This window comes from Anopheles coustani, chromosome 3 (genome assembly GCF_943734705.1).
Source record: "Anopheles coustani chromosome 3, idAnoCousDA_361_x.2, whole genome shotgun sequence".
NCBI classification, from domain to species: Eukaryota; Metazoa; Arthropoda; class Insecta; order Diptera; family Culicidae; genus Anopheles; species Anopheles coustani.
The window spans coordinates 56,656,561-56,682,143 of record NC_071288.1 but is presented as its reverse complement, the minus strand read 5'-3'; the positions used below and the strand labels follow the sequence as shown (position 1 = coordinate 56,682,143).

The 25,583-nt window shown below is 42.4% G+C and overlaps 6 protein-coding genes and 1 non-coding gene across 9 annotated transcripts; 3 read left to right on the top strand and 4 right to left on the bottom strand.

Moving 5' to 3' along the window:
- Nucleotides 1–4,617: 4,617 nt before the first annotated feature.
- LOC131260828 (uncharacterized) lies at nucleotides 4,618–6,506 on the top strand. Its single transcript, XM_058262663.1, has 2 exons — nucleotides 4,618–5,687; nucleotides 5,807–6,506. The coding sequence occupies exons 1-2, from the start codon at nucleotides 4,626–4,628 to the stop codon at nucleotides 6,137–6,139; spliced, it is 1,395 nt and encodes a 464-aa protein (XP_058118646.1). The 5' UTR covers nucleotides 4,618–4,625; the 3' UTR covers nucleotides 6,140–6,506.
- Nucleotides 6,141–7,185, bottom strand: LOC131261049 (ATP synthase mitochondrial F1 complex assembly factor 1). Of its 2 annotated transcripts, XM_058262952.1 has the most exons (3): nucleotides 7,144–7,185; nucleotides 6,500–7,063; nucleotides 6,141–6,438 (listed from the first exon to the last, which is right to left on the bottom strand). In XM_058262952.1, exons 2-3 carry the CDS (start codon nucleotides 7,013–7,015, stop codon nucleotides 6,178–6,180), a joined length of 777 nt encoding a protein of 258 aa, XP_058118935.1. In that variant the 5' UTR covers nucleotides 7,016–7,063; nucleotides 7,144–7,185; the 3' UTR covers nucleotides 6,141–6,177. The 2 variants fall into 2 exon arrangements, with proteins under 2 accessions (XP_058118935.1, XP_058118927.1); XM_058262944.1 differs by lacking the exon at nucleotides 7,144–7,185 and having other exon boundaries at nucleotides 6,500–7,137.
- A 7,692-nt stretch (nucleotides 7,186–14,877) lies between these two features.
- On the bottom strand, nucleotides 14,878–19,860 carry LOC131260532 (RING finger and transmembrane domain-containing protein 2). Of its 2 annotated transcripts, none has more exons than XM_058262284.1 (5): nucleotides 19,718–19,860; nucleotides 19,299–19,464; nucleotides 17,226–19,093; nucleotides 16,922–17,137; nucleotides 14,878–15,782 (listed from the first exon to the last, which is right to left on the bottom strand). In XM_058262284.1, exons 3-5 carry the CDS (start codon nucleotides 18,864–18,866, stop codon nucleotides 15,549–15,551), a joined length of 2,091 nt encoding a protein of 696 aa, XP_058118267.1. In that variant the 5' UTR covers nucleotides 18,867–19,093; nucleotides 19,299–19,464; nucleotides 19,718–19,860; the 3' UTR covers nucleotides 14,878–15,548. The 2 variants fall into 2 exon arrangements, with proteins under 2 accessions (XP_058118267.1, XP_058118275.1); XM_058262292.1 differs by lacking the exon at nucleotides 19,718–19,860 and adding an exon at nucleotides 19,570–19,682.
- On the top strand, nucleotides 16,678–16,751 carry Trnai-aau (transfer RNA isoleucine (anticodon AAU)). The gene has a single exon. It is a non-coding gene; the product is annotated as a tRNA-Ile (tRNA).
- A 1,545-nt stretch (nucleotides 19,861–21,405) lies between the features above and the next one.
- On the bottom strand, nucleotides 21,406–22,739 carry LOC131261014 (melanization protease 1-like). Its single transcript, XM_058262894.1, has 4 exons — nucleotides 22,609–22,739; nucleotides 22,305–22,536; nucleotides 22,034–22,245; nucleotides 21,406–21,950 (listed from the first exon to the last, which is right to left on the bottom strand). Exons 1-4 carry the CDS (start codon nucleotides 22,664–22,666, stop codon nucleotides 21,577–21,579), a joined length of 876 nt encoding a protein of 291 aa, XP_058118877.1. The 5' UTR covers nucleotides 22,667–22,739; the 3' UTR covers nucleotides 21,406–21,576.
- A 448-nt stretch (nucleotides 22,740–23,187) lies between these two features.
- LOC131263407 (CLIP domain-containing serine protease HP8-like) lies at nucleotides 23,188–24,226 on the top strand. The gene is made up of 2 exons (XM_058265606.1): nucleotides 23,188–23,498; nucleotides 23,569–24,226. Exons 1-2 carry the CDS (start codon nucleotides 23,188–23,190, stop codon nucleotides 24,224–24,226), a joined length of 969 nt encoding a protein of 322 aa, XP_058121589.1.
- On the bottom strand, nucleotides 24,223–25,185 carry LOC131261107 (CLIP domain-containing serine protease B9-like). The gene is made up of 3 exons (XM_058263027.1): nucleotides 25,073–25,185; nucleotides 24,795–24,982; nucleotides 24,223–24,705 (listed from the first exon to the last, which is right to left on the bottom strand). Exons 1-3 carry the CDS (start codon nucleotides 25,177–25,179, stop codon nucleotides 24,314–24,316), a joined length of 687 nt encoding a protein of 228 aa, XP_058119010.1. The 5' UTR covers nucleotides 25,180–25,185; the 3' UTR covers nucleotides 24,223–24,313.
- Between the last annotated feature and the right edge of the window lie 398 nt (nucleotides 25,186–25,583).

The window sequence follows — 25,583 nt, the reverse complement described above, 5'->3', positions numbered from 1 at the left end:
AAGGCGATGCTGGTGCCAGCCTAATTATTGAACCTGACGCTACCAGCCGCCCTGTTGAGGACCATTATAAAGATGTACCGCCCTCCGGCAGCCCCGCTGTTCCGCGATCGGTCGTCGACGCTGTTCCTGATCGTCCTCCTTCCGTTCGCCTCCCCGGCCCCTCTGATATGGACGCCCGCATTGACGCGTTACGCCAGCAGCTTCAATGTGCGGAACTTCAACAAAAAATCCTTCAATTGGGGACGACATCTACACTTTCCTCCTCTGTAAAGGACTTCACTTCGCTCATCGAACCTTTGGACGCTGACCAGAACCGCGATGTTAAAAACTGGTTCCACGACCTGGAGTATCTCTTCTTGCTGCATCACATCCGTGACCGAGACAGGTTTCTTCTAACCCTCCGGCTCCTTACAGGCACCGCTGCCTCTGTTGCTAAGTCGTTCCGGTTCACCAATTATCCTGAGTTGAAGGATGCCTTGATTAATCATCTTCACATGGCCCCAACCCCAGAGACCGTGTACCGCCAGTTACGTGAACGTCGGCTTCAGCCTCAGGAGTCTGCCATGCATTACCTGATGGATATGCAACGCATCGCCCGCCAGGCTGCCGTTTCGGAACCCGAACTCATCTCCATTGTCATCGACGGTTTGGGAAACCCATCCCTCACTGCCGGGTTGCGCTATCTGGTCCACACTATGGCTGACCTGCGCGAGAAGCTGAAGTGCTTCGAGGCCAGCCGCCTCTTCCGGGCTGTCAAGCCCCCCTCTGCCGAGGTCCGAGCCTCCTCATCACGACTTCAGGAAACACCTCGCACCTCTTCGGAGTCCGTACGCTGCGTCAACTGTTCGCGCTTTGGACATCAGCAGAGCGAGTGCAAGGAGCCGAAACGCCCACCCGGAGGATGCTTCCACTGCTTCAAAGTGGGCCACCACTACCGTAATTGCCCTGAGCGTCTTACTCATGCTGTTCATCCGGTTGACCCCCAACCGCTTACCAACTCTGCTGATCGATGCGAGGATCTCGATGTAAATCAGGAGGTGAGTCTGGCTATTCTATACCCTTCTTCCGAACGTACCCGTTTTACTTCCGTCCGATCACTGTTAGATACAGGCAGCCCTGTAAGTTTCATTAGCGATGCCATTATACCAGCCGAGCTGTTAGGAACACCTTCCGTCTCAACTTACAGCACTGTGGTAAAAGGACCACTTTACTCGCGAGGCACCGTTAAGTGTGCGATTAAGTTTAGGAGCCATTCCGTTACTCACCACTTCATCGCACTCTCTAACCTTTCATGTCCGCTTATTATTGGTCGGGATTTATTAAACTCACTTAGTCTTTCATTGGTGTACTCACCACCCTTACTTTCTTGCACTCCTGGGCAACCCTTGTTGCAACAAAAAGAATTAAAAGTTAGCCCGGTTCCGCCCCCTTCGGAAAAACTAGAAGATGCTCTCAGGAGCCTTTGCGCGTTGGAAACTGTGATGGATGGTGACAACGAACTTGATATAGGGGAAACCCTTTCCCCGGAACAATCCTCCAAGGTGAATTCTATTATAAAACACTCTTATCTTGAACATACTAGTGATGTAATACCACTCAAACCCTCTATGAAGGTCGGCCTCACTCATGATACTCCGATTGTTGAAAAGCTATTGGACGAAAAAGTTATTCGACCCAGCAACTCTCCCTACGCTTCCGCACTCGTTAGAAAGAAGAGGGGCGAAGTCCCCGACGAGTTGACTGAGTATCTAAGTGAGAGGGTTGACCCCATAGCTAGGGATTTCGAGGCCATGCGGGCCAGAGCGTTAGAAAACATAGAGGACTCCCAATTGCGTAACGAAGAATACTTCCATAGGAAACACAAGTCACCATGTAGCTATGAAGAAGGTGACCTTGTCGCCGTCCGTTATGTTGATACTACCGATAGCGGTAATAAGAAGCTTCAACCTAAGTACAGGGGACCCTATGTGGTCCATAAAATCTTGCCTCATGATCGGTACGTGATACGGGACGTGGAAGGGTGCCAGCTCACCCAGCTACCCTACGACGGGGTATTAGAAGTTAATAAGCTAAGGCCCTGGGCTAGCTAAATTGAGGGCAATTTATGATCAGGATAGCCGAGCTGTAACGTCCGGATCGAGTGCCGGCCGTCACGTATTGTAAGAACCTTGTGAATCTATACAAACCTTGTTAAAATCGCGTATCCGGTCAACTGACATGTGTCAGTTGACCGCATGTTCACCAATTGACACTGTAATAAAGCTCTCTTCATCATTGACCGCCGACGAGGTCGGACGTGCCCTAGTTGTTCGTTTTAACTGTTGGCTTTGCCGTTGTGATGTGCTTATAATCTCCATACGTGGAGCCTTATTACTTTCTTTACTTATAATCTCCGTACGTGGAGCCTTATTGCTTAATCGTGCTTAATCTCCCCGTGTGGAGCCTTACTTATTGTGCTTAACCTCCGTACGTGGAGTCTTTTATTGATTTGCCTTTTCTTTATCTCCGTACGTGGAGCCTTTATTTGATTTATATTTCTCATCTCCGTGCGTGGAGCCTTAATTATTACATCTCTACCGTTAATGGCCGTTAGCCTTCCGGCCATTAAAAGGTCAACGTTTTTCAACACCTGAAGAAGCGAAGATCTCTCAAAAAAGACTCGTGTCGATGGAAACATTAAACATTTTTTAACAACACAAATAGCGTTCGCATGTCAAAACGTTCTGAGAACGAATAACCTAAAAAACGTCAAAATTTACGATAAAATTATTAATCAACAGATTGCATCACCAGTTTTTCCAAATCCCGAAACTTAAAAGGCAACCCTCGTAACTGGTAAACCCTTCAAACTGGTATATCTTCTTCTTCTTCTTGGCGTAACGACCTTGTTGGTCATGCGTTAAGGGCTTACGAGACTTGTTTCCCTCTGGTACGTCCGGTCTTGTAGGGTCCGGTCTCGGTTGCGATTCGAACCCACGCCGTCGAGGTGGTGAGCCCTGGCTCTCATGGGTCGATTTTCTAACCGGCGCTACCGCTCGGCTGTCGCGGACCCCCAAACTGGTATATCCCCAGCGTAAATCTGAGTATCATCTAAAAAGGAAAATGATTTACGTATAGAAATACGTAAGTATAGAAATAAAAGCGTCCAGGCGCTCGCTCAAAGACGTGGGCTCGAATCCCAATCGAGACCGGACCCTCCCCAGTAGGAAAGGACTGACTATCCACGTACGCACGGGAAAAAGTCTAGTAAGCCCTATCTGCGACAGCCAAAACGGTCGGTAGACGAGTTAGCAATAGTTGTCAATTGTCAATTGCAACTATAGTTATATATATTGCAATATAACTCGGTGTCCACACTACAGCGTGACGTCGCCTGACAGGAGCTGAACTCCATGTAAAAAAAACCTTGCGCGATCTCGCGCGAGTCGCGCTAGATTTTTTTTGCATGGAGTTCAGCGCCTGTCAAGCGACGTCGCGCTGTAGTGTGGACCCCGAGTAAGGGGTGTTCGAGATAAATTTGACAGTTTCTGAGGGAATAGGAAAGGAATTTTTATCAAATTTATGTTAAATATTTTTAAAAAAAAATTTCTACAAAGTTTAGCTTACCATGTTTGCCGCATTTTTTATTCGAAGTATCCCCCCTCCGCGTCGATGGCCGCCTGCACCCGCTTCCGGAACCGCGCGCAAGCCCGGACAACCATGTCTCTGGGGATGGCCGCAAACACGAACTTTATTCTGGCCACCATCTCCGCTTTGGTATTGCAGGACGCCCTGTTGGTGTCCCGCTCAACTGTGCCCCACACAAAGTAATCCATAGGATTAAGGTCAGGGGAGCTGGGTGGCCAAACGTCGGCCATTAGGATCGAACAGTGCGTGCAAAGAGGTGAAAATGCAAATTTGCGGGAGGAAGCAAGGGTCGGAGGGGAAAATGTCCCTTGACCAAAAAGCCTTATCTCATCGAGATCTACTACATTGCCGAAGACCGCAAAGCGCTAGCTCGCAATTGAAAAATCGAGATTTTGAAAATTGTCGTATGGCCGGCACGAACCATCATAACACACGTTACGCGCTTGTACAATTCGGACGGGATCCACATATTTACGGAGCTAGACATTTTTTAGACTTGTTCGCACAACTTTTAGCAATCGAATGACATATCAATCATTTAGATACGTCAACTCAACCCTGAGATATAAACCCAAAGGCCCGCACACCCTGTATATATTTCCATAGCCTGGTCTTAGACCATTTTTGATTCAATTGTTGACTTGGCAATACCATTTTTGATTCAATTATTATTGCGAGACATCGATGACAAAGCAGTTTCAAAAACTGCCTGTGTTCATTTAAAGATAGGTCAGTAAGATTCTACAATTCACTCATTCTTACACAGTTGGCACATCACTGCAGTTTATGGTGGTTGGAATAATGTGAAAAATAATTACAGGATAACCTAAACAATCTTTTTTGTCGTCTGATTTGAGTAGACTAGATTGTTGGCTTAGTGGCCTTGGTTTCCAGATTGCTATGTTTATTTGGAGCTAGCCATATACTCGTCCATCTCACTAAATTTGACAGTTATTCTAAACAAACAATCGCCACAGTTTCATCGAAAAAATGAGAAAATGCCGCAACGGCGCAGTTGGAAACCACCAAAACAGGATCACAGTGTCTACGTGCAGCAGCTTTTCAAAGATTTCCTCAAACGAAACCATGGCAAACCGACAAATGTCGTCCCGATGGACACCCGTACCAATTTCGTGCAGACCGAAACAACCGTGCGGCAGCGAAAGCAACCAGGCATATTTGATAGAGCCGTTTACGCTCGTTTCGAACGCGATGCCAACGGTGCTGGCTTCAAGAGGCAAGACTCAACGACTGGATTCAAAACAGGGCTTATGAAATGGATCGATCAACAGCGCAATCACCGACAACAGCAACATACGGTTTTACCGAAAACGACGCGCTCGGATGACTATCTCAATTTGCCGGATAATTTTTTTTCCGGGGTGGAGCAAATGAAAATGCCCATCGAAGTGGCGGATAGAACGCTCGGAAATGTTACGAATAATTTCGTGCCTCCAGCAACGTCCACGCCATTTGAACGGTTAGCATCATTCGGCATTTCGGGAGTGCTTTCCGACCCGGACGAATTTCAACCGAATCACCAAGCCACTGCTCCTGTCGGCAGCGTACAATGTGAGTGGCAATGCTTTTTGAAAAGTGTCGATAAATATTTGATCAACGTGACCCAAGACGACCAAGAAACATCCTTGGTGGATAAACAGAGAATAGAATTGTTCGATCTACTGCAAGATAGCAGCAATAATGCTCAGCATACATCCCAAGGCCACCCAGCAAAACAGCCAACGCTTAGCACACAGAGAGCCAATGATATACCCAAGACACAGGGTATTGAAAATGATCAATTTGGTCGGCCGAGCTGGAGAGACCATTCATTGATAAGTAATCAACATTATCGTGCCCATCGAAGCCGCGATCTAGACATCACTATCTCTCCGCTAGCTACCCGTCACCGACCAATACCGAATATACCCGACGGTTCTCGTGAAAAAAATATACAAAAAAATATCGAGTCATTTGATCGAACCAACGTTACCTTTCTTATAGAACCGTTCGCCGAATCTCCTTGTTCGCTGCACACTTCACCAGATGATGTCCTCTTGGTAGGTACGATGGGAGCCGAATGTTCCTATGCAAGATGGTTAACCAACCGTATCTAATTTCAACCCTTTAAAAAATCAATTCTGTATACCCTTTTTCGTTTTTGCTTTTTGCTTTTCAGTCCGCTTCTCCGCCATCACCAACATTACCTTCCAGTCCTCGGGAAGCGCTGTTCGATGGACAAACGTTTTTACTAGATCAAACAAGAGCGGAAGATACGCTGATGGCAAAACTAGATGCACTACTCGAAGAGGACAACTTCAGCAATGACGATGATGGGCTGATAAACTTTGATTTTAACTTTGCATCTCAACGGAACCTAACAGCAATGAACATTACGTTCCCTAACCATTCTCGCCTAGCGGCTGATTTCTTGGACGAATCATTTTCGCATGGGAAGGATATAACCGACACAGACATGTATTTGTCGCAAGAAGTGACGAACTTGTTTTGAGTACATGATTCCTACCGTAAATTCAATTTATTTGTAGTTTAAATTTTCAAATTATTCAACTCTTCGATGATGTCCATATGCTTGAACTTGTCTGGATTTTTGGTGAACGTATCTAGGAGCTGTAGTTTTGTAACATTATTCTGACTGTAATAAAGCTGCAGTTGATTAGCCAAGCATTGGGCTTCCTGGGCGTTTAACACATTCGTATCAAATTCTCCCCGCATCAGTATAATTCCTTTGTCCTGGCACTCGGTGAACATAGTTAAATTCAAACATTCTGGTGCATTTTCTTTGTGAACCTGCAATATAAAATATCGTAAGAAAAACTGTATCAAACACGCAATACAGTATGCACATCACCTGATAACTGAGCAACGGCGTAAAATGAACCGTGTTTCCCGCGAACTGTAGCATGATGAACTCGTAGCCCTGGCTTCGAGGTATCGGAAAAATGAAAATAGGATATTTCAACGCGAGATCCATCATCAGCTTGTATTGATCAGCGGGAATCGCCGCTGTAATGACGTCCTTATGCTTATGATACTCAAACCACAGGTGCTTAATATCATCTGCCGATTTATCTTCAACCAATTCCAGCCTCATAATATCACTTAGCTTTCGATGCGCTCCATCGCGAGTTGCTTCTGTACCTAGAGGAGATTTTGGCTTCAGCAGCTCAGAATAGTCACGTTGCACTTCTGTAGGACCGAATTTTGGTTTATTCTTTTGCTTTTCAGCTTTCTGCAGTCGCGATAGAAACTCCTCCGGAGAGCTTTGCTGCACAGAAGCAATCTTATTCGCGTACTTCTCGAAGTACGGATTTTTCTCTTTCATCTCCTCCAGTGCCTTTTCGGAACGCTCGCGAACAGAAGACATTTGAATATTTCGTTTTGTTGTTAACTGATGACCTGCCAATCGACGAGACTGAAGAAGAAATTGTCGAACAGATGCAAATGTAGCCATTAAGGGAAGTTTTTCTCCTTTTCCACCGGCGCGGTTGTTACCGAATCAAAACAATTTTGTCGAGCGTGTTTGACAGCATAAATACCTAGGCATGATTCGTTTATAAGGTAAGGTGGGGCAGGACGCGCCCCTTAAGCGAAAAACATTATTTTCTTCTATTCCTTTCATTAAAAAGTCTCTAATTTTCAAAGTTAGATAAATAAACTTCTTTTTTATGTATGAAAAATATCAAACACTATATCAAACTAATCAATTTCATATTAAATAAGATTTTCGAAGGGCCTTTCAGTTTTTGCTCCATTGACAATAGTGGGGCAAGATGGCCCAGCCGGTGGGGCAGGACGCGCCACTACGTAAACATGGGGCAAGATGGCCTAAAACAGACAGGAGATGGACCAAGGTTGCTTGTTGAAAGGTTAGTCTATGCAGAGGCACTAGTAAACAGTCCGATGCTGAGCCCATGTAACCCACATTGGATTGAATTTTGTGGTGTACCATTCAAAAGACAGTTTGGGTATAAATTCGTTGCTGAATTCCGAACAATTATTGATTTTTGGCCTTTTATACAAAACGCAACCTTAGTACAACCTTTACAATTACATCAACCTTTGCAGGTAGCACTTCTGACAGAGTCAAAATTTGACGTTTTGTAATCCAGATGATCTGTGGTTTGAAAACACAGGTGAACATCCTAAAAAATTAACACATATTTCATACGAAGAACTAAAAACTATTCGTTTCTATGAAACTCACATGACATGTAAAATATAAGACTTATTTAAATCAACAATGCGTGGATAATGGAGGCACCGTGCGACTTGATCTTGTTTTAATGGTGCGTCCTGCCCCATTGTTTACATTTGGAATGCTAGGGCGTCTTGCCCCATCTAGGCCGGCGCTTCTTGCCCCACTCTGAGGATCGTCCGTTTTATGTAATTTATTCAAAATTTTGAGAATTTTAAAACAGTTTCTCTTCGGTATTCGTTAAATACCATTATCAGGTAGTAAAAGAAGGCCTCGGTGTTTAAAAAATATAATATCAAAGCATGCCATACCTTACATAAAAGTGACAAAATATTAGATCATTTAGAGTCAATTTGGTTTTTTCTCGTTTTCTTTTTGAAATAGTTATTTCGTGCAGTGAAATTTACATAGGCTGTAGTAGATACGTTGATGAACATATTCTATTACTTAAATTATTTTTCAATGGCTTAATTCAGCGAAAAACAGGCCGGGGCATCTTGCCCCACTGGCGCGTCTTGCCCCACCTTCCCCTACTATGCGTGATCCAAGGTTTTGCGTGTAAAGCAAGATCAATAAATAAAGAGGTCGCAGCACACCATTCAATGAAATCAATTTCGACACTTCTACCAAAAATGACAGTCAATGCAATATTTCGATGCTTATTCACCACTAGCCGTCCACGTTTGTTCGCGCGTAGGACGAATTTAGGACGATATTTCGAGGAGCTTAGCGGGTTGAAGTTGATTTTTGATAATCGCTCTGAGTTTTGTTTACCAACAAAAGGACAAGCATGTGTTAGCAAGCTGATAGTTCCAGTTTATACGGTTACCGGAAGATTCTACCCTCATTGGCCACAACTTTACTGAGAACATTATCTTCAATATATGTATTGCCAAGCCATCCTGGTTCCATCTACGATATAGTGATTGAGGTTGGACGACATGGGGACGACCTAGACATGCTATTAGATGCAGGTCTGAACAAGCGGTACTGAGGTGAGGTGGTGATTACAGCCGCATACTTGCAAAATAGACTTCCGTCGCTTTCTCTTGGTTCAACCCCGTACGAAAAACGGTTTGGAAGGAAATCTGATTTGGGACACCTGAAGGTATATGGGTGTCCGGCGTACGTGCAAATCCCAGGTGTAAACAGAGGAAAGTTCGAGAGAATGGCTTAGAAATTGATATTTATTGGCTATTCCGACCAACTGTGTTTCAAATTGTAATTGTATTATGCTTAGTTTAGTGTTATACCCTTATTAAAACTCTTGCACACCTGAGCAATGCCTGCCAAGGTAACACCAAAGCAATACTTGACAACCTCTGTTTTTCAGTCAGAATAGCTTATCTTGCATTGCTCATGTGTGAAGTATCAGCGCAAGTTGTCGACAAGTTGGCGACGACAACATTGTTTTAAATTTCATTCTATACTCGTTTTTACATTAAAAATAAACAACACCAGTTGTGTTTGAATGCAAATGGTTGTTTACGCTTGGTATACTGGTTTGTTTACCATTTCTGTACTCGGTAATATTGAATTGTCAAACATTGGCGAGGTTGCAACCAAAATTTTTTGGTTGAGCAAGATTAGGTTGCAAACTTTTCCGACAGATGGCGATACCATAGAATCTGCATATTGGCAGTGAAAGTTGGCGCCAACATTGGCAATGTGTGCAAGACTTTAAGATTTGGACAAAGTGCATGCTCAGGTGTGCAAGAGTTTTTAGAATCTGTCAGATCGGATTCGAATCTTTAGAATCCGTCTAGGGATCGAATCTTCGAATCTTCCGAATCCCAATTCTGCCAACACTAAGCGCGTCCCTATTGCTTCATATTTTGATAATATTGCTGTGTTTTTTCCACAACATCACGTAAGTACAGTAAGTGGTTTTTGTTGGAAATGGGTGAATACCTCTGCATATAAACCTTGGGCAGAAAAGAACTAAAGTTGGCAGCACTGCATTTGGCTGTCAACGTAACTTAAACTGTATGAAATAAATTATTGTTACTGGACTTTCAAAGAGACAACACGTGTTTTCTTGCTGCTTTCCTCTATTGGTGTTTGATCCAAGGGTGGAGTATTTCCACAGAAACCAAAAGACATTACTCAGTATTTTCAAAAGGTTATGGGCCCAGCCCCAGTGCTTCGGAGCGTGTGTTAAAGTTTTTGGTTGAGGACAAGGTTTTCCAGGAAGTGCAATTGTGGTATTCCTGAAGAGAAACGGTGTGCAGAAAAAGTAACAATGGCGGACGGTTGGAAGGCAACATTTGCGAAGCTCGGGAACGGTAATTATCAAACATGGAGGTTCCGCATGCAGTCCTTGCTGGAACGCGAGGAATTGTGGGACATGATAGAATTACCGAAGCCGGAAGAAAATGATGATGATTACGCTGACTGGAAAAAGAAAGACGTCAAAGCGCGAGCGACGATTTCCCTTCTTGTTGAAGATAGTCAACTTCGCTTTATCAAGAAAAGCAAGACGGCTCGTGACATGTGGCGCAACCTGCAGGCTTACCACGAAAAAGCCACCATTGGTAATCAGGTAATGTTGCTTCAAAAGATTTGTTCCAAAAACCTGTGTGAAGGCGGTAACGTGGAGAAGCACCTCGAAGAATTTGAGGACTTGTTTGAGCGCCTCGACAACGCCGGGGTAGAGCTCAGCGAACTGCTGCGCATAATCATGATGCTACGCAGTCTCCCACCGTCTTACAGCAGTTTCGTTACGGCATTAGAGAATCGGCCGCAGGAGGATCTAACCTTAGATCTGGTAACTGCGCGGTTGCGGGACGAGTTCCAGAAACGTTCCAGTTCTAATGACCTCTCAGAAAAAGAAATGGTGTTAAAAGTGACAGAACGGAGCGAGCAAAGGAAGTGCTTCTTTTGCCAGAAACCTGGACACTTAAAGAAAAACTGCCGCAAATTTCTGGCGCAATCCGGCAGTGAAAAGAGTTTCAAGCCGAAAGCGAAACAGGTTCAAATGGAAGGCGAACGCTCGTCGGAGGAGAAGCAGGCGGCGGTTATTGGAGCTGTGTGCTTCATAGCGGGTGACGTCATACCGGGCGCATGGACGATTGACAGTGGTTGTACATGTCACATGACTAATGACCCTGAGTTTTTCGCCGAATTTAAAAGAGAACCTTTGGGTGATGTGACTCTAGCAGATGGAACGAAAACAAAATCGACCGGAATTGGGAGCGGTGTGATTGTAGGCATGAACGCCAATGGTCAACGTGTGGCCATCACACTGGAAAACGTGTTGTTAGTTCCAGCGCTAGAAGGTGGGCTTATATCTGTAAGAAAGCTCGCAGCAAAAGGTTTCTCGGTAGCATTCGGAAGAAAAGGTTGCGAAATAAAAGCACAAAATACTACCGTAGCTGTTGGTATATTAGTCGGCAACCAGTATAAGCTAAAGGTGGTGGAATCGTGTATGACAGCAACGCGTTATCATGGTGTAGACTGCCAACACACGTGGCACCGGCGAATGGGACACCGTGACATGCAGGCTGTGAACACGATGGTGAAGAAAGGGCTAGTTGACGGAGTAAGAATGACAGACTGCCGAGAGCGGATGGTGTGTGAGTGTTGCATGCTGGGAAAGCTGGTGCGGAAGCCCTTTCCGCAGGTTCTAGAGCGGAAATCTAAGCGACCAATGGACATCATACACACGGATCTCTGTAGTCCTATGGAGCGTCCGACGCCAGGCGAATACGGAGACCCCTGCGGGGAACAGGCGGCAACAAAGAACCTAATGAAACAGGAGGAGCGACATGTTTTGAATGATCCTGTATTAGAGAGTGACGAAGATCTTCCGTTTGAATGTGACAACAAGAATGAAGGGACCCTGTCACAACCGAGAGCATCAGAGCAAGAAGATGCAGACAAAAAATATGAAGAGGTGGCCAGAAAACTAGTGCTCATGGAACAGGACCTCAAGCGTTCGGAGGAGAAGGTCGAGATGAACGAAAGCAAGATCGTCGAGCTTGAGGAGGAACTCCGCGTTGTCGGTAACAACCTGAAGTCGCTGGAAGTTTCGGAAGAAAAGGCAACGAAACGGGAGGAATCGTACGGTGGTCAAGTGAGAGTGTTGGATCAGCGTCTCAAGGAGGCTGAAGCTCGCGCTGAATTCGCTGAACGTTCCGTTCAGAAGTTGCAGAAGGAAGTCGACAGACTCGAAGATGAGTTGACTGTCGAACGTGCCAAGAACTCCAATGGATCCAGGGTACACAGCGGAAAATGAAGGAAGCAAACCGTTCGAAGACATAACACTGTACAGGGGACGCAAAGCCAGTCAGCCTAACAACAGTGACTGTAGTGCGAAAAAGCGCGTGTTACAATACTTGCAAAGTAGTAAGGTTGGTACTCACCCAGGAGGAGTGTTGGAAATGGGTGAATACCTCTGCATATAAACCTTGGGCAGAAAAGAACTAAAGTTGGCAGCACTGCATTTGGCTGTCAACGTAACTTAAACTGTATGAAATAAATTATTGTTACTGGACTTTCAAAGAGACAACACGTGTTTTCTTGCTGCTTTCCTCTATTGGTGTTTGATCCAAGGGTGGAGTATTTCCACAGAAACCAAAAGACATTACTCAGTATTTTCAACAGTTTTTGTTCTCTAGTTTCGTCACTACGAATTACCTCTTTTCAGCACGGCAGGTGTACAGGGCATTTGGCATAAGCAGCTGGTCCTAAGAGCAAAAGAGCTTGATATCGACAGATTTGCTTGCAAACGCCCACAAAGCAGGAGTATATCTTGACGAGTAAAAAGAATTACCAAAAGAAGCATGGCAGGCGAAAAAGGTATGTTTGTTGACATCGATCCCGCCGACTACCTGTCTGATGTACCGATAGACGATTCTATTGATTGGGAAGATGGCCTTGCGAACATTAAACGTGAAGTAGAATCTTCAGACGATGGTAGTGACGATACTGCAAGTATTACGTCAAGATCCAGCGATGGTATAGTGTCTGACTCAGAGGATTCAGAAGACGACAGTGCGCCATGGACAGATATTGATTTGCCAAGAAACAACAACGATTTTGTAGGATCTTTCGGCCCGAATTTGTTCCCTACTAAAGAGCAGAGTATCGAGGAAATCGTAGAACTATTCATTGGGAAGGATTTGTTCGAATTAATAAGCATCGAATCGAACAAATACTACAAACAATCTCGCCATTTGAGAAAAATAGATAAGAAAAATGTTAAATTTGTCAAAATAGCAGCAGTCGAACTTAGAAAATGGTTCGGCTTAGTGATCCTGATGGGAATCATTAAAAAGACCCAAATTAATGATTATTGGTCGAGAAATCCCTTGACGGATACGCCAATTTTTCGAAAAATAATGTCACGCAATAGATTTCGACAAATATTATCTTATTTGCACTTTTCCGACAATAGTCAACAGCCTGAAAATGCTGATCGACTGATCAAAGTACAACCACTCATAGAATATTTTTCAAAAAAATTTGCAGAAAATTTTAACGTCGGTCAGAATATTTCTATAGATGAAACAATGATACCATGGCGCGGACGATTGAGCTTTAAAGTTTACAATCCATCAAAAATCATAAAACATGGGATACTTACCCGTATGTTATGTGATTCAAATACTGGATATATTTCTTCGTTCAGCATATCCACCGGCACTGGGCAGGACTTAGATAAAACTGTCATGGAATTGTTGCAAAATTCCTTTGGAAAATGGCACCACTTGTACATGGATAATAATCAGATTAGTGTCAATTTGGCGAATAAATTATTAAAGAAGCAAGTTCGTGTCTGTGGAACGGTGCGACAACAGAGAGAATGTCAAGAAAAATTAAAGATCGCCAAACTAAAAGTGTTTGAAGAATTTCATAAACGAAAAGGCGAAATACTCACACAGTCATGGAGAGCTAGCAAGCAAAAAGTTATAAGCATGATTTCTACGATACACAATGCTACACTGGTTGACACCAGAAGCGGTCAAAATAAGTGTGTCATTAAAAAACCAGCGAGTGTAATAGACTACAATAAGTATATGAAGGGAGCAGAAAGGGCGGACCATTATCTTAGTTGCTACCCGTTATATCGAAAAAGCATAAAATGGCCTAAGAAGGTGGGCTTGTACCTTTTCAATTGTGCACTATTTAATGCATTTAAAACGTGGGAATATTTCAATAAGGAACATAAAGGTCTCCGATTTCCTGATTTCCTATTAAAAGTAGCCGAAATATGGTTAAAAGATTCACTTTCTGCTTCCGCGCAAACCTCTCAAGAATCATCATCATTGCGTTCATCCCAGTATGATGCGTGCGAAAGACTTTCCGGACAGATTAAACAACATTATTTAGTAAAAATTTCACAAACAGAGAAACGAGTACGACGAAACTGCCGTGTGTGTTATAAAAACAAAAAACGCAGTTTAACGAGTTATATGTGCAAGACTTGTGGAGCAGCGCTGCATCTGGAAAATTGTTTTGCTGCCTATCATTTAAAAGAAAATTACTGAATTATTATAAACTATGATGTGTGAATTATAAACAACTTTTGGTAGAAATATATGCATTGATAAATATAAAAATTTGAGCTTTGATTGTTTGTGTTATTCATCAAATTGGTTCGTAAGATAGTTCCAATACAATGAATATGAATATACAAATGCTGAAAGAAAGATAAGACAACCAACCATGCCGGCGACACCTGAAGTTGCTTTTAAAAGTATAATATTGGCTTCTCATTAAAATTAACATAAATTTTAAACTCGATGCATGTACAAGAGCCCTCTTCCCAACGATTACATTGTTTGATGCGAAAATTCTCTTTCTCTTATACCTACTATGACATACCTATTTGTTAAGTCAATGTCACAGCTACACATGTTCCGTGGAATATAGATCTAGTTAAAATAATGCATGTCAAAACATGATTTGCAAATCATAAATACCAAATATTTCTAATTCAATTTACTGACATTACCAGCGGGTACCCAATTATTTTCCATTAGGTGCATCCATGACGATGATCGTGAAGATACACGTTTTATGTTCAATAAAGTACTGAAACAGATAATGGACACCTTTATTATTGAATGCGAATACATACTTCTATTGTACATTGTTTTCATGTTGACAGTGCTTGCAATATATTTTAACGATTTGCACTAATGATGCATTACTTCTACATGCACTGCCATATCTTTACATCCAGACCTGACTTCTTTCTCTCTCCAGACGACATTTCTAATAGCTAGCTATTTCTTTTCGGCGAGAAAATTTTTGTTTTCGCATTTGTTCTAGTAAACAGAAAGAATTTTGCGTTTCCTTGCACTACACTTTCTACTGTCTTCTTTCACTGTGGACTCGACGTTGAATATTACTCGAATTAAATCAACAGCCAACTGTAAAATGCACGTTTGGATACGTTTTTCATGATTATGCCTCCATCTAATTTTTGACTTAGGATAGGGCGAATTCAATTTTCCTTCACGATTGCTTTAATTTTAGATCGCCTAACAAAAGTTTTCGAATTATTCAAACAAACATTTCGATAATTTTTTGCTTCCAAGCACATGCAAGCCAACTGTTTTCTGTTGACTGTTTGTTGTAAAATGAATTTAAAAAAAAACATATTAATCTATAATAAGTAACAAAACTAGAAAAAAAAAAATCAAACACGTCTCTTAATGTACAAAAAAAAAACGGAAACATCTGATTTCAATATTCAGTAAAGCTGTAAAAAGAATGTTGTGGCACCATCGCGATACGATGGATCGTCAACGATTTTCGCCCTACAAAGAGGACACGTTTGCTCTCGATCGAACCACGTACCGACGCACAGTTCACAAAAAATGTGGTTGCATTCAAGCAACACAGGCGAGTTAAAATTATCATGGCAAATCGAGCACTGTCCTCCGCAAGCTTGTAACTGCTCCTTGGTCGGTACTGTTCCATAACTCTGGAAAAGAATGGAAAAACAATGAATCAAATTAGTCATCATGAAATTTAACAGCAAACAAACCATTAGAACACTGGAGCAATTTGTATAATGTAAAGCACAATGTTGTCCTGATACTTTGTAAAAACTTTGTGCTCAATGTGAAGCAACTGAGCTTATGTACATTGAACTTCATTCCACATACACTGGGCCCAAAGTTAATCCGGACGCTCAAAAAATGAGCATGCGTCCGACTTTGTGGTCGATTTTAGAGTACTTAGAATTGATAACAATGATTTTTATTCATTGCATCTTCTTGGTGCACCTCCCTACGAAGTACTTGCAAAAAGAACGGTGAAAAAAATCGTATCCAAGCGGCGCAATAAACAATAGAGAGGAAAACGTCAGAATTTTGTCGGCCAATCGCAAAGTCGGACAGTTATATTTCATCATATGTTTGTTAGCTAAAGTGGTGTGTAAGTTAGTTTCGACACTTGATATTTGTTATTATCGGTGCAGACGACTCTTGGGCATCGTTAGAAGCACTCGGATGATTCGATTTATTATATTATTGAAGTTTTTATTGAAATATTCGTCACACTACTTTGTTGGAGCGAAACGTCATCATTTATCCATCATAACGATGGAAAAAGATTTCAAAACATATGAAATTAGACTTACATTAGCAAACTAACAGATTCAGACATCATCAAAAAGTATAAAACTTCAAAAAGTATCGTAAAATCACCAAAGAACTGCTCTTTGCAGCACACAATTCGGGAAAGGGGAGGCCACTCGAAATAAACGACGCGCAACGAAAGTAGAAACAAAACGTGCGACAAAAAACTGTGAAGGGGTTAAGTAGAAAAAACAGCATTAGTTATAAATACGGTCACAAGTGTCAACCACACGATCTGGCTCCATAGCTCAGCTGGTTAGAGCGTCGTGCTAATAACGCGAAGGTCGTGAGTTCGATCCTCTCTGGAGCCAATCATCAAATAACTTTTTAATTTTTTATGCTGATAAAGAAAACATGTTCAACATAAACTACAAAATAGTACTAGCATACAAAAATGGCTTGTTTTAAATGTTAACTAATCCTATATGCATCATGAAATGTTCAGGTCTATCAAACCAGCGCTTATATCAACGATACTTACCGTTTTCTGCAGAAGTTTAATAAATGATCGACGCACAAATTTGATCCTGTCGAGCAAATCGGTGGATTTGGCTACGATGTAAACTGCGGATAATATTACTCCGACCATTTTTTCAGACCCAGAGTATGATTCGAATAGAAATATGAGCCATGGTTGAATTGGCGCTGCGGCTCGGTATAGCTGGGATAACGATTCAATCATAAGATAAACTTTTCCCTATGAATAAACGAAAAAAAACAAATAAATTGGTTAAATAAAATAAAAAAATCCATCAATATTTGGTTGATCGTGCATTTGAACTTACTCGACTTTTGTAGTCCACTACTCTCGGAGGCATGAGAGTAACGACAATCTTGATAATAATAGTTATCAACTTCAATATTAAATCAGTTATACAGACGGAGAAGAGCAACGATTTCAACGATTGTGGCTGCAGATGGTCGGGCATAAACAGTATCACCAAACAGATGCTCTTCCACTCGATCACCAGCCCAAAAATCAACAGAGCCACACTAATGATTATTAGCTCACGCATCAGAACAATAATGCGCCGTTGTTTCTGCTTGGATATTTCTTGCCGTACGACCCAGTTCGCGTGGTAGAACGTCATGAGTAGCAGCAGAAAGTGCATGATGCCGTCCAGATGATCGTAACAAAGTTTGGCCACCAAGATCAATAGCAGCGGCGTATAACGTGCAAATGTGTCCATCATGGCACGCGCCTCGGGAATTTGATTTAATGCTTCGTGTACCGTGGCCTCGTCATTTGGGTGGTTCGAGGTTACGCTGTTACTTCGGGTGGCGCCTGCCATCGGCGGAACACTTCCTGTTGGTGTAGAAGCGCCACCATTTGCTGTTGCTTCTCCGTTACCGGTTGGAACACCACTATCCCCGATGCCACTACCGGATGCCATAGTAGATTGCTGTACAGCAGCTGTAGATAGCCCCGCCGATGATCCTCCTGCTGCCACTGCAGCCGTGTGAAGGTGCTGGTGCAACGGTTGGTGGTTATGGAAGTGATGATGATGGTGATGATGGTTGTAGTTGAAATTTGGAGCTATTGGCGACCGTCCGCCAATAGAATTGCTCGAAGATGCGGCATTATCATCGCCCTGCATCCACAAGAAAGGACGAATTCCAGTGCTTGCCGAAGATGAAGAGGTCGAAATCGGATAAAGTTCATTATGGGACGATCGTAGGGAAGCCACACCATTTGTTGCGCTGGTACCGGCATTGATGTTACTTCCGTCTACATCAATAATAACGTCGCTGGAGGAGGTATTGCCGACTGAACCATTGGTACCCGATAGTGGTGGTGTGCTAGAGCCTGTTCCATGGGATCGACCCGACTGAAGAAAGAGACCTCTTCGCTCCGACGAGAATAAGCTGCTCGGATGCCTCGCTTGTTGCATAAGGGACAGGAAATCGTTGAATATATCATTGCTAAAATTTGATCCTCGTCCGGATGAACCAGATCCTTCGTTTGCAGCCCTGGTTCGATCAACGGAAATGAATCGACTAAACGATACACGACCATTGCTGAAAGAACTCCGGAAACCATTGCTACCCGTTCCGTTTCCTCCGTGCGCTCCTGATGGCATAGTCGTGCTATCGATTGATCCAACCGATGTCTGGCGCTCAATTGACGATCCTTGAGAAGTCGGAATTGCATGCATTGGCGGGACTACTTCAGCCGAGAAGGATTGATCAGCTGCTGTATAAGTGGATTGACTTCCCGACGAGTTTCCGGATGTGTCTTCAACGACTGTGATCGAAATATCCGTCGGAACTATTGTGGCCGCTGCAGATTCTACTTTTGGCGTTGAATTAGCTGAAAGAGGAGTTTCAGCAGGTGGCGAGTTGGGATCAACCGTTCGTGCTAAACCCGCTTGCTGAGAATCAATCTGCTGTCTATGATGATCAGCTGTGGGTTTCGAATCGGACATTTTACACTCTATCAAGGATGTGGTTATGCACACCGTCTCCTCGGGGAAGCTTACAGCCCTGGATATATCGTTATGTTTGAGCACGGATTCAACGTTGTTCTTTACTTAGATCCCCACCACATGTGGACACCTTGTGGCTGTTTCAGTAATTTCGGAATGTATTACGCTGGCCGATACTGCTTTTGTTGATATTGTTATCGAGGTATGGCATATTTCGTCTCTGCCAACTGGAAATACAATGGAATCAAAAAACAGCGCACGACATAATAATTAGTATAAACAGGTTTTCAAACGCAATGAAATTGCATTGCACCAACACAGAGTCTTTTAAATGACATCAGAAAAGCACAACTACTAAGATTCCTACAACATTCAATCAACAACAACGGTGACTCATCTATCTGCGTAAAAATTTACAAGATGAACTTTTACCTTCTACATCTTTCCTCTTTTTCGGTTTTCCATAGAGCACATTGCAGTTTGTGGGGATTTTTTTCACAACCTAGCTGAAAGCTGGCCACAAGATAAAAAGGAGAAAGTTTGACTATCTTCCATTAAGGTGTCTGGCTTAAACGAATAGACACTTTTCCATTCGTCTCTGAAATATCAAGAAGAGAATAATGTTACAACCACTGCTCTAGCCCAGCAATAGATTTGTTGATGGCAACAACAAATTGTTTGGGATTGGGATTTGTTGGATTACAGGAAAATGTTATTATTGACACTTTTCGTTTCAAGCAAAAGACCCAAATTTTCTAAACTTGAGTTTACGATCTATTGTTTTCTTTTCTTTTTCTTGTAATGTGGTTGTCGGAAACGCTTCGTCATCGCAGCATTTTGCAAGAACAAACCTGTTTTATTAGTTGATCAGTTACATGCAAACCACTAGTACACCGAATGTTACTACTATTTTACAACAATACTAGTTGCAGAAAATTGATGACAATAACTCGATATTTGTCTGATAAATTGATAACTTCAAAGTAGTGTTGGCAGGAACGCGGATCGGAAGATCCAAAGATTCGATCTTTAGACGGATTATAAAGATTCGAAACCCATTTGACGGATTCTAAAGATTTGGATCCCATTTGTCAGATTTTAAAAATTTAATTCGATTGGGATTCGAATCAGATTTGATTTGTTTGAGACTTGTTTTGATTCGGCTGTGACTCGATCTATTTGAATATGATTTGACTCGATTTAGACACGAGGTGAGTCAAATTAATCACTAAACGAGTCAATGTAAAGACTGAATGATTGATTCCAGTTTACTCAAATCATACGTTGTATAAAATGGATTGAACATCCATTAAGGATTCCGCGTAGTTTATGTAAGGGTGGAGAAAATGAAGTCAAAAGGTAAATGAAAGCCTAGTTCTTCGTCTTCATATTGGCTCACATTTCCAGCTGAAGCTATGCAAAGTGCCTTACATGCATTCTTTTCGAATACAGGCTGGCCTCGGTTTTCGTCACCAAACGAGATAGCGACGAAAACCGAGGCTAGCGGAATAAATTCTGTCATTCTGTCATCCAAAACGCATTGAATCACATGAGTAAAGAACAAAGCACGCTGCTATAAACCAGCTTCGAACGATTTGTCAAACGACGAAAACCGGGGCCAGCCTGTATACCATGGTCTAATGTAATACTCTGGTCAAATACTGTAGAGCATTTTGACAAATCGTCAAAAGAAAAATACAAGAAACCTTTGACAGTCCGGTTAATGTTGTTTGCTTTTAGAATGACCGTTGTGTTGGGGAGTGCTATTGCGGTTGTGGTAATTGTGTCTGTTTTAAGTAAAATGTTGCATAATTTGAGCGCACACGAAGGCAGATTTGCAAGGATGCTGCTCACTGCCACGGTTAGCTGGCCGTTGGCGATCGGGAGTACTACTTCCGGAAGGTGCTGTCTCTGTTTCTTAGGCTACTGAAGTTGATAAAAGATCCCGCGTTGCATGTTGCTATTGGTCAGGTGTTTGCGTACACGTTGAAGGGTCTTCCAAAGTGCGAAACGGTCAACGGAACAGTAGGCAATGTGGACGACGAAACGCTGTCTTGCTTTTTGATCAAGCTAGTGAAGCAGGTGAATGAAACCACCTGCAGGCGCAGGCCTATCTGAAGCAGGCTTGTGCTATCTGGTTGCCGCCGAAAAGTGCAGAAAGTTGCTGCCGATACGCAGTTGTCCCAGATAGGCGTCCTCATCAAGGTATCCGATGAGTAAGGATGGGTCCTCCGCCGTCGTTTTCCCTTTGTTTATAAACAATATTTGACACTTGAGTTTAATCAATATGGTGGACATGAAATCCCCTATTCCATAACCGTAGTCATTAACCGTGCTGTATACGCAAGATATGACGTATATGGATTCATATTTGTAGATTCGAATCCCTGCAGGGAGTTGATTTTCCCACCACTATATGAGATATCGATCGATGACAGTGAAACATTTCAGCAGTTCACATTCACATTGATTAATGGTTTTAAAGTAACGGTTGGATTCAATGGACAACAGGAAAACTAGAAAAGGTAATGTTCAATACTCATTGGATAGCGTGTAGTTTATTGTAATGCATATAAAAAACCTCAACAGATACGAATATTGCAAAGGTTTAGTAAATTTTCAGATAGCCATTTTGTTTCCAAAATTTATAGAAATCATACTTTTCGCCTTTTTATCCGCTTTAACCGTTACGATCAAAGTTCAGTAGTTCTTAGATGGAATTATTTATCCAATTGATGTGTTTGGATATGTTTATATAGACTTGAGGCATCTTATGGATAGCATCAGTGCCAACGGATAAAATGCCAAACTGAAAAATGTGACCGTCATGGTCAACTTGCAATGCAGAGCCCGCACTGCCATTCAAATCGACAGCATATTTATCGTAAATTCTAGCACATATCTGATCATCCTGGAGTGTGTGCTGACTTTTTATCACCTCTCGGCACTCGGTAGCAGGAACGTATCGCATCCACATTTGCCTTTGTATACTGTCTTTAGACCAAATGGTATTATAAATGGTCTGCTGATAGTGGTCGCTCTCTTCCAGGATCGGTATCACTGGCAGACAAATAGGCCTTAGAGCTGCATAACGATATGAAACAAAAAAAAAAAAAACATTAATATAGAATTTAAAAACGCACACATGTTCGATTGATCTACTCAACTGCTGTCGAACTGTACGGTATCGTTCATGAATAAAAGAGCAATATCGTTCTCGTTAGTGACATTACTGAAATGTGGATGAATGACCACTCTGTTAACGGAACGCTTCCTAACAGGCAGTGAACAATTCCACGGAGTTACGCAATCCGGTTCGGTGCTAAGGTCGTGCTCGCCTAGCACGATTTCTGTCGGTCGATGGCGAGTTGTAGCATTCCTAGGAAGTTACGGTAAGTAACGTTGTGAAACGTTTAGTAATTTAATTCTCTAACTCACTCATTAGTCACCACTGCGCTGCCACATACGGCCGTCGTAAGTATATATTGGTTATTGATCAATGTACCGTGGCAAAAGTGCAACGATTCCTCTGGATGACGCAATAGCACTAGCCAAGGATTCTCAAACATCCGAGCGAATGTAGGGCGGTTCCGGACACTGTACGGCATTTCGCCGCAATTTTTGTTGAAGGAATTACTCAGCTCTGTGTGCAGTTTGTCCGGAAAAACCCCTGAAAAATAGTCATCAGTTTAAGTATGGAAGATCGTGAACTTATCTTATATGAGAAAGCATCTTGACAAACATTGTCCACTTATACTGAGCACCGCCATGAAAAATGTGTAAACAAAGATTATCCGCATCGTTAATCGGATTAGATGCGTGCCCACTCTCCACCGTAAACGACTCAACTGAAACCAAAGCAACTGGTTTGAAGCATTTGTTTACTTGCATGTTTGTATACCAGCAGTGTATGACAAAGTAGAAATGAGTCCAATGTAAAATTGCCATCGCTGGTGTGTATTCGACACAAAAATGTTTTATGATGCATTTGCATACATTCATTTGTGTTAGCACAAACGAACGTTACATTGTGTTAGACGCTTTCACACCTACATGTGCGTTGATTTACACGCACGAGCTTTATCGATTTGAATAAAATGGAGCGACATGCACTCTTTAAATATTCTTATCAATTGAAAACAAATTTAAATGGTTTAAACAATGTGAGTTTCAAAAATGATAACACATACAAGAATTTGCTCTGTAATGTATTCATGGACATCCATTATCACTCGTTTCATAGCTATTGCAATCAGTTTGCTACGGAAGTTTACAGCTAAAGGAAGAAAGAATTTAGACGTAGACAAAAGAGTGCCAATTAATGGCTCGCATTTTTCGTTTTCTGGCTCCATTGGCCATAGTCGGAATAATATCCAATAACTATGTTGTTGCTGAATTATCAGATATAGAATCTGATGGGTCACTCCTGCTCAATAATGAGGAATGTGGAAAACGGCATTACGAAAAATCTGAATTCCCTGTCAATTCTCGTTTGTTCGAGCATCCCTGGCTTGTTCGGTTTGGCTTCAAACGGGACGATTTAGTAATTAACATTTTTCAAGGGCTTTTGATCCACAAAGAGTATGTGTTGACGACGGTACACGTGGCACGGTTTGAAGACTTTGGGCAACTGTAAGTATCATTTTGTAAATAATTAAAATAATTTTTATGTCAATATCTTTCGATTAATGAATATTTATAGTACATACGCGCGTCTGGGAGAATACAACACCACTAGTGATCGTGACTGCATAGAGGGGAATTCAAATCAAAATAAAGATTGTGCCCCCGCTGTACAGGATATTTTAGTCGATGTGGTAATTCCCCATCCAGATTTTAATCTGTTCAAACAGTCGAATAATATCGCCCTGGTGAAACTACGCTCGGCAGCTAACATAAATGGGTTATCAGTGGTCCCTATCTGTTTGAACCAAGAACTGGACGTTGAGGCGTTCTTGTACACTGCCTCTTGGTGTGGACGAAGAGATACGGGTCTGTCTATGGTCCCAAAGCAGTACCAACTGGAAAAAATCAGCCCTCAGGACTGCAGCGACCGCATGCCTGGTTACACCATACACTTGACTGATGGAATGTTTTGTGTAATTTTCGGAAAAACCCATAGAACACCGCAGGCAGATAAGAAAAAAGAGCCAAACCTACGGGGAGGAAACGGAGGACCTATTTTCACCGTGCAAGGAGACAACAAAATCTATCTTATTGGGCTTTTGTCGTACGGACCTCGATACCCGGCCGCACTAGATCAACCTTATATAATCACACCGGTAGCGCCGTACTACAATTGGTTCACGGAAACCATTCAGAGTGATCTTGAAAAACGAAAGTATACATCCTTCACATAACTTGAAGCTCGCCAAAATGAATCTCCTGGTTTGTATATTTGCTTTTATGTTCACATTTGTAATGATGATGAATAAAAATGACCTTTATTACTGCATATCATTGAGTATGGTGTTGTGGATCCAGTTGGCGTGAGTAGTAATATTAACGTACACATATGGATCACGGTAGGTAGCGTTAGCTAGACCAATCGAAAGTATTCCTAGCTGAAAGATACGATCGTGGAATTCAACCAGCAGCGGAGAACCGGAACCATTCATCAAACGAGCCGCCATTTGCCTTTCATATTTCGCACAAATTTGCCCTTCGTGCAGGATCAGTAGGTTTGCGGTAAATTTTTCACAAATTGCATGTGGTACATATTTCATCGGGATTTGTTTAGGAAGTGCGCCTTCCTCGGGCCAAAGTACATCATATTGGACTGGAATGTGTACGGAAGATGCTATGATCGGAGTCAGTGGCAAGCAAATCGGCTGAATACCTGGAACACAGAGAACAAGGTGTTACATCCATTCAGCGTACCATTCCGGCTCCTACACACTGGTAGTGTAGTAATTGTCAATACTCAACTGTTGCTGTACGTGACATTTGCATTTAGGACTACAAGAGCAATATCATATTCAAATGAAGATCCTTTAAAGCCCGGATGAGCAATGTAGTTTCCTATTGTCAGCTCCATAATCGGGTCGGTACAATTTCCATTCGAATCGCAGTCGAGATCTCGGTTGCGCTCATACTCTCCTAAAACGGCAATCGTTCTGCAAAAGAGTCGATCGATTGATCATGTTAAAAAACATGGCACATCTAACGCGACGTACGCGTGATCACCACATTGCTCCCGTACTTACTCATTCAGTACAATCGTTTCAGTACAAATTGCCGTAGTCAGCACATGGCGTTCGGTTAGCAACGTTCCATGACAGAATCCATCGTTCTCCTCTGGATGACGAAACATGATCAACCAAGGGTTCTCAAATATTCTACCATTTTCTGGCTTAAGCCGTTCGGTGTAGGGCGTTTCGCCGCACCTTTTGTTCAACACTTCGCTTAGATCAAATTGTACCTTATCCGGAAATATCCCTTAAACGAAAGAAATCAATGCAATTTTAACTTCACTCGTCTTTTTAATTAAACTTGTTTACTCACAATCACCCTGCACTGTCAAGATCAGCACTAAAAAAATATAACCTTTTATGTATAAGTCCATGGTTGTTAATATGCTATTGTAGCGTGTCACCCTTCGTGAATGACTTCATCAAATGGATCACATCTGACAATCTCCGTTGGTGCAAGCAGAGCTCGAGGGATGCGTCTGTCAGTTTACAAGTGGAATTTCCGAAACGTTATCGCAGCGCCGGT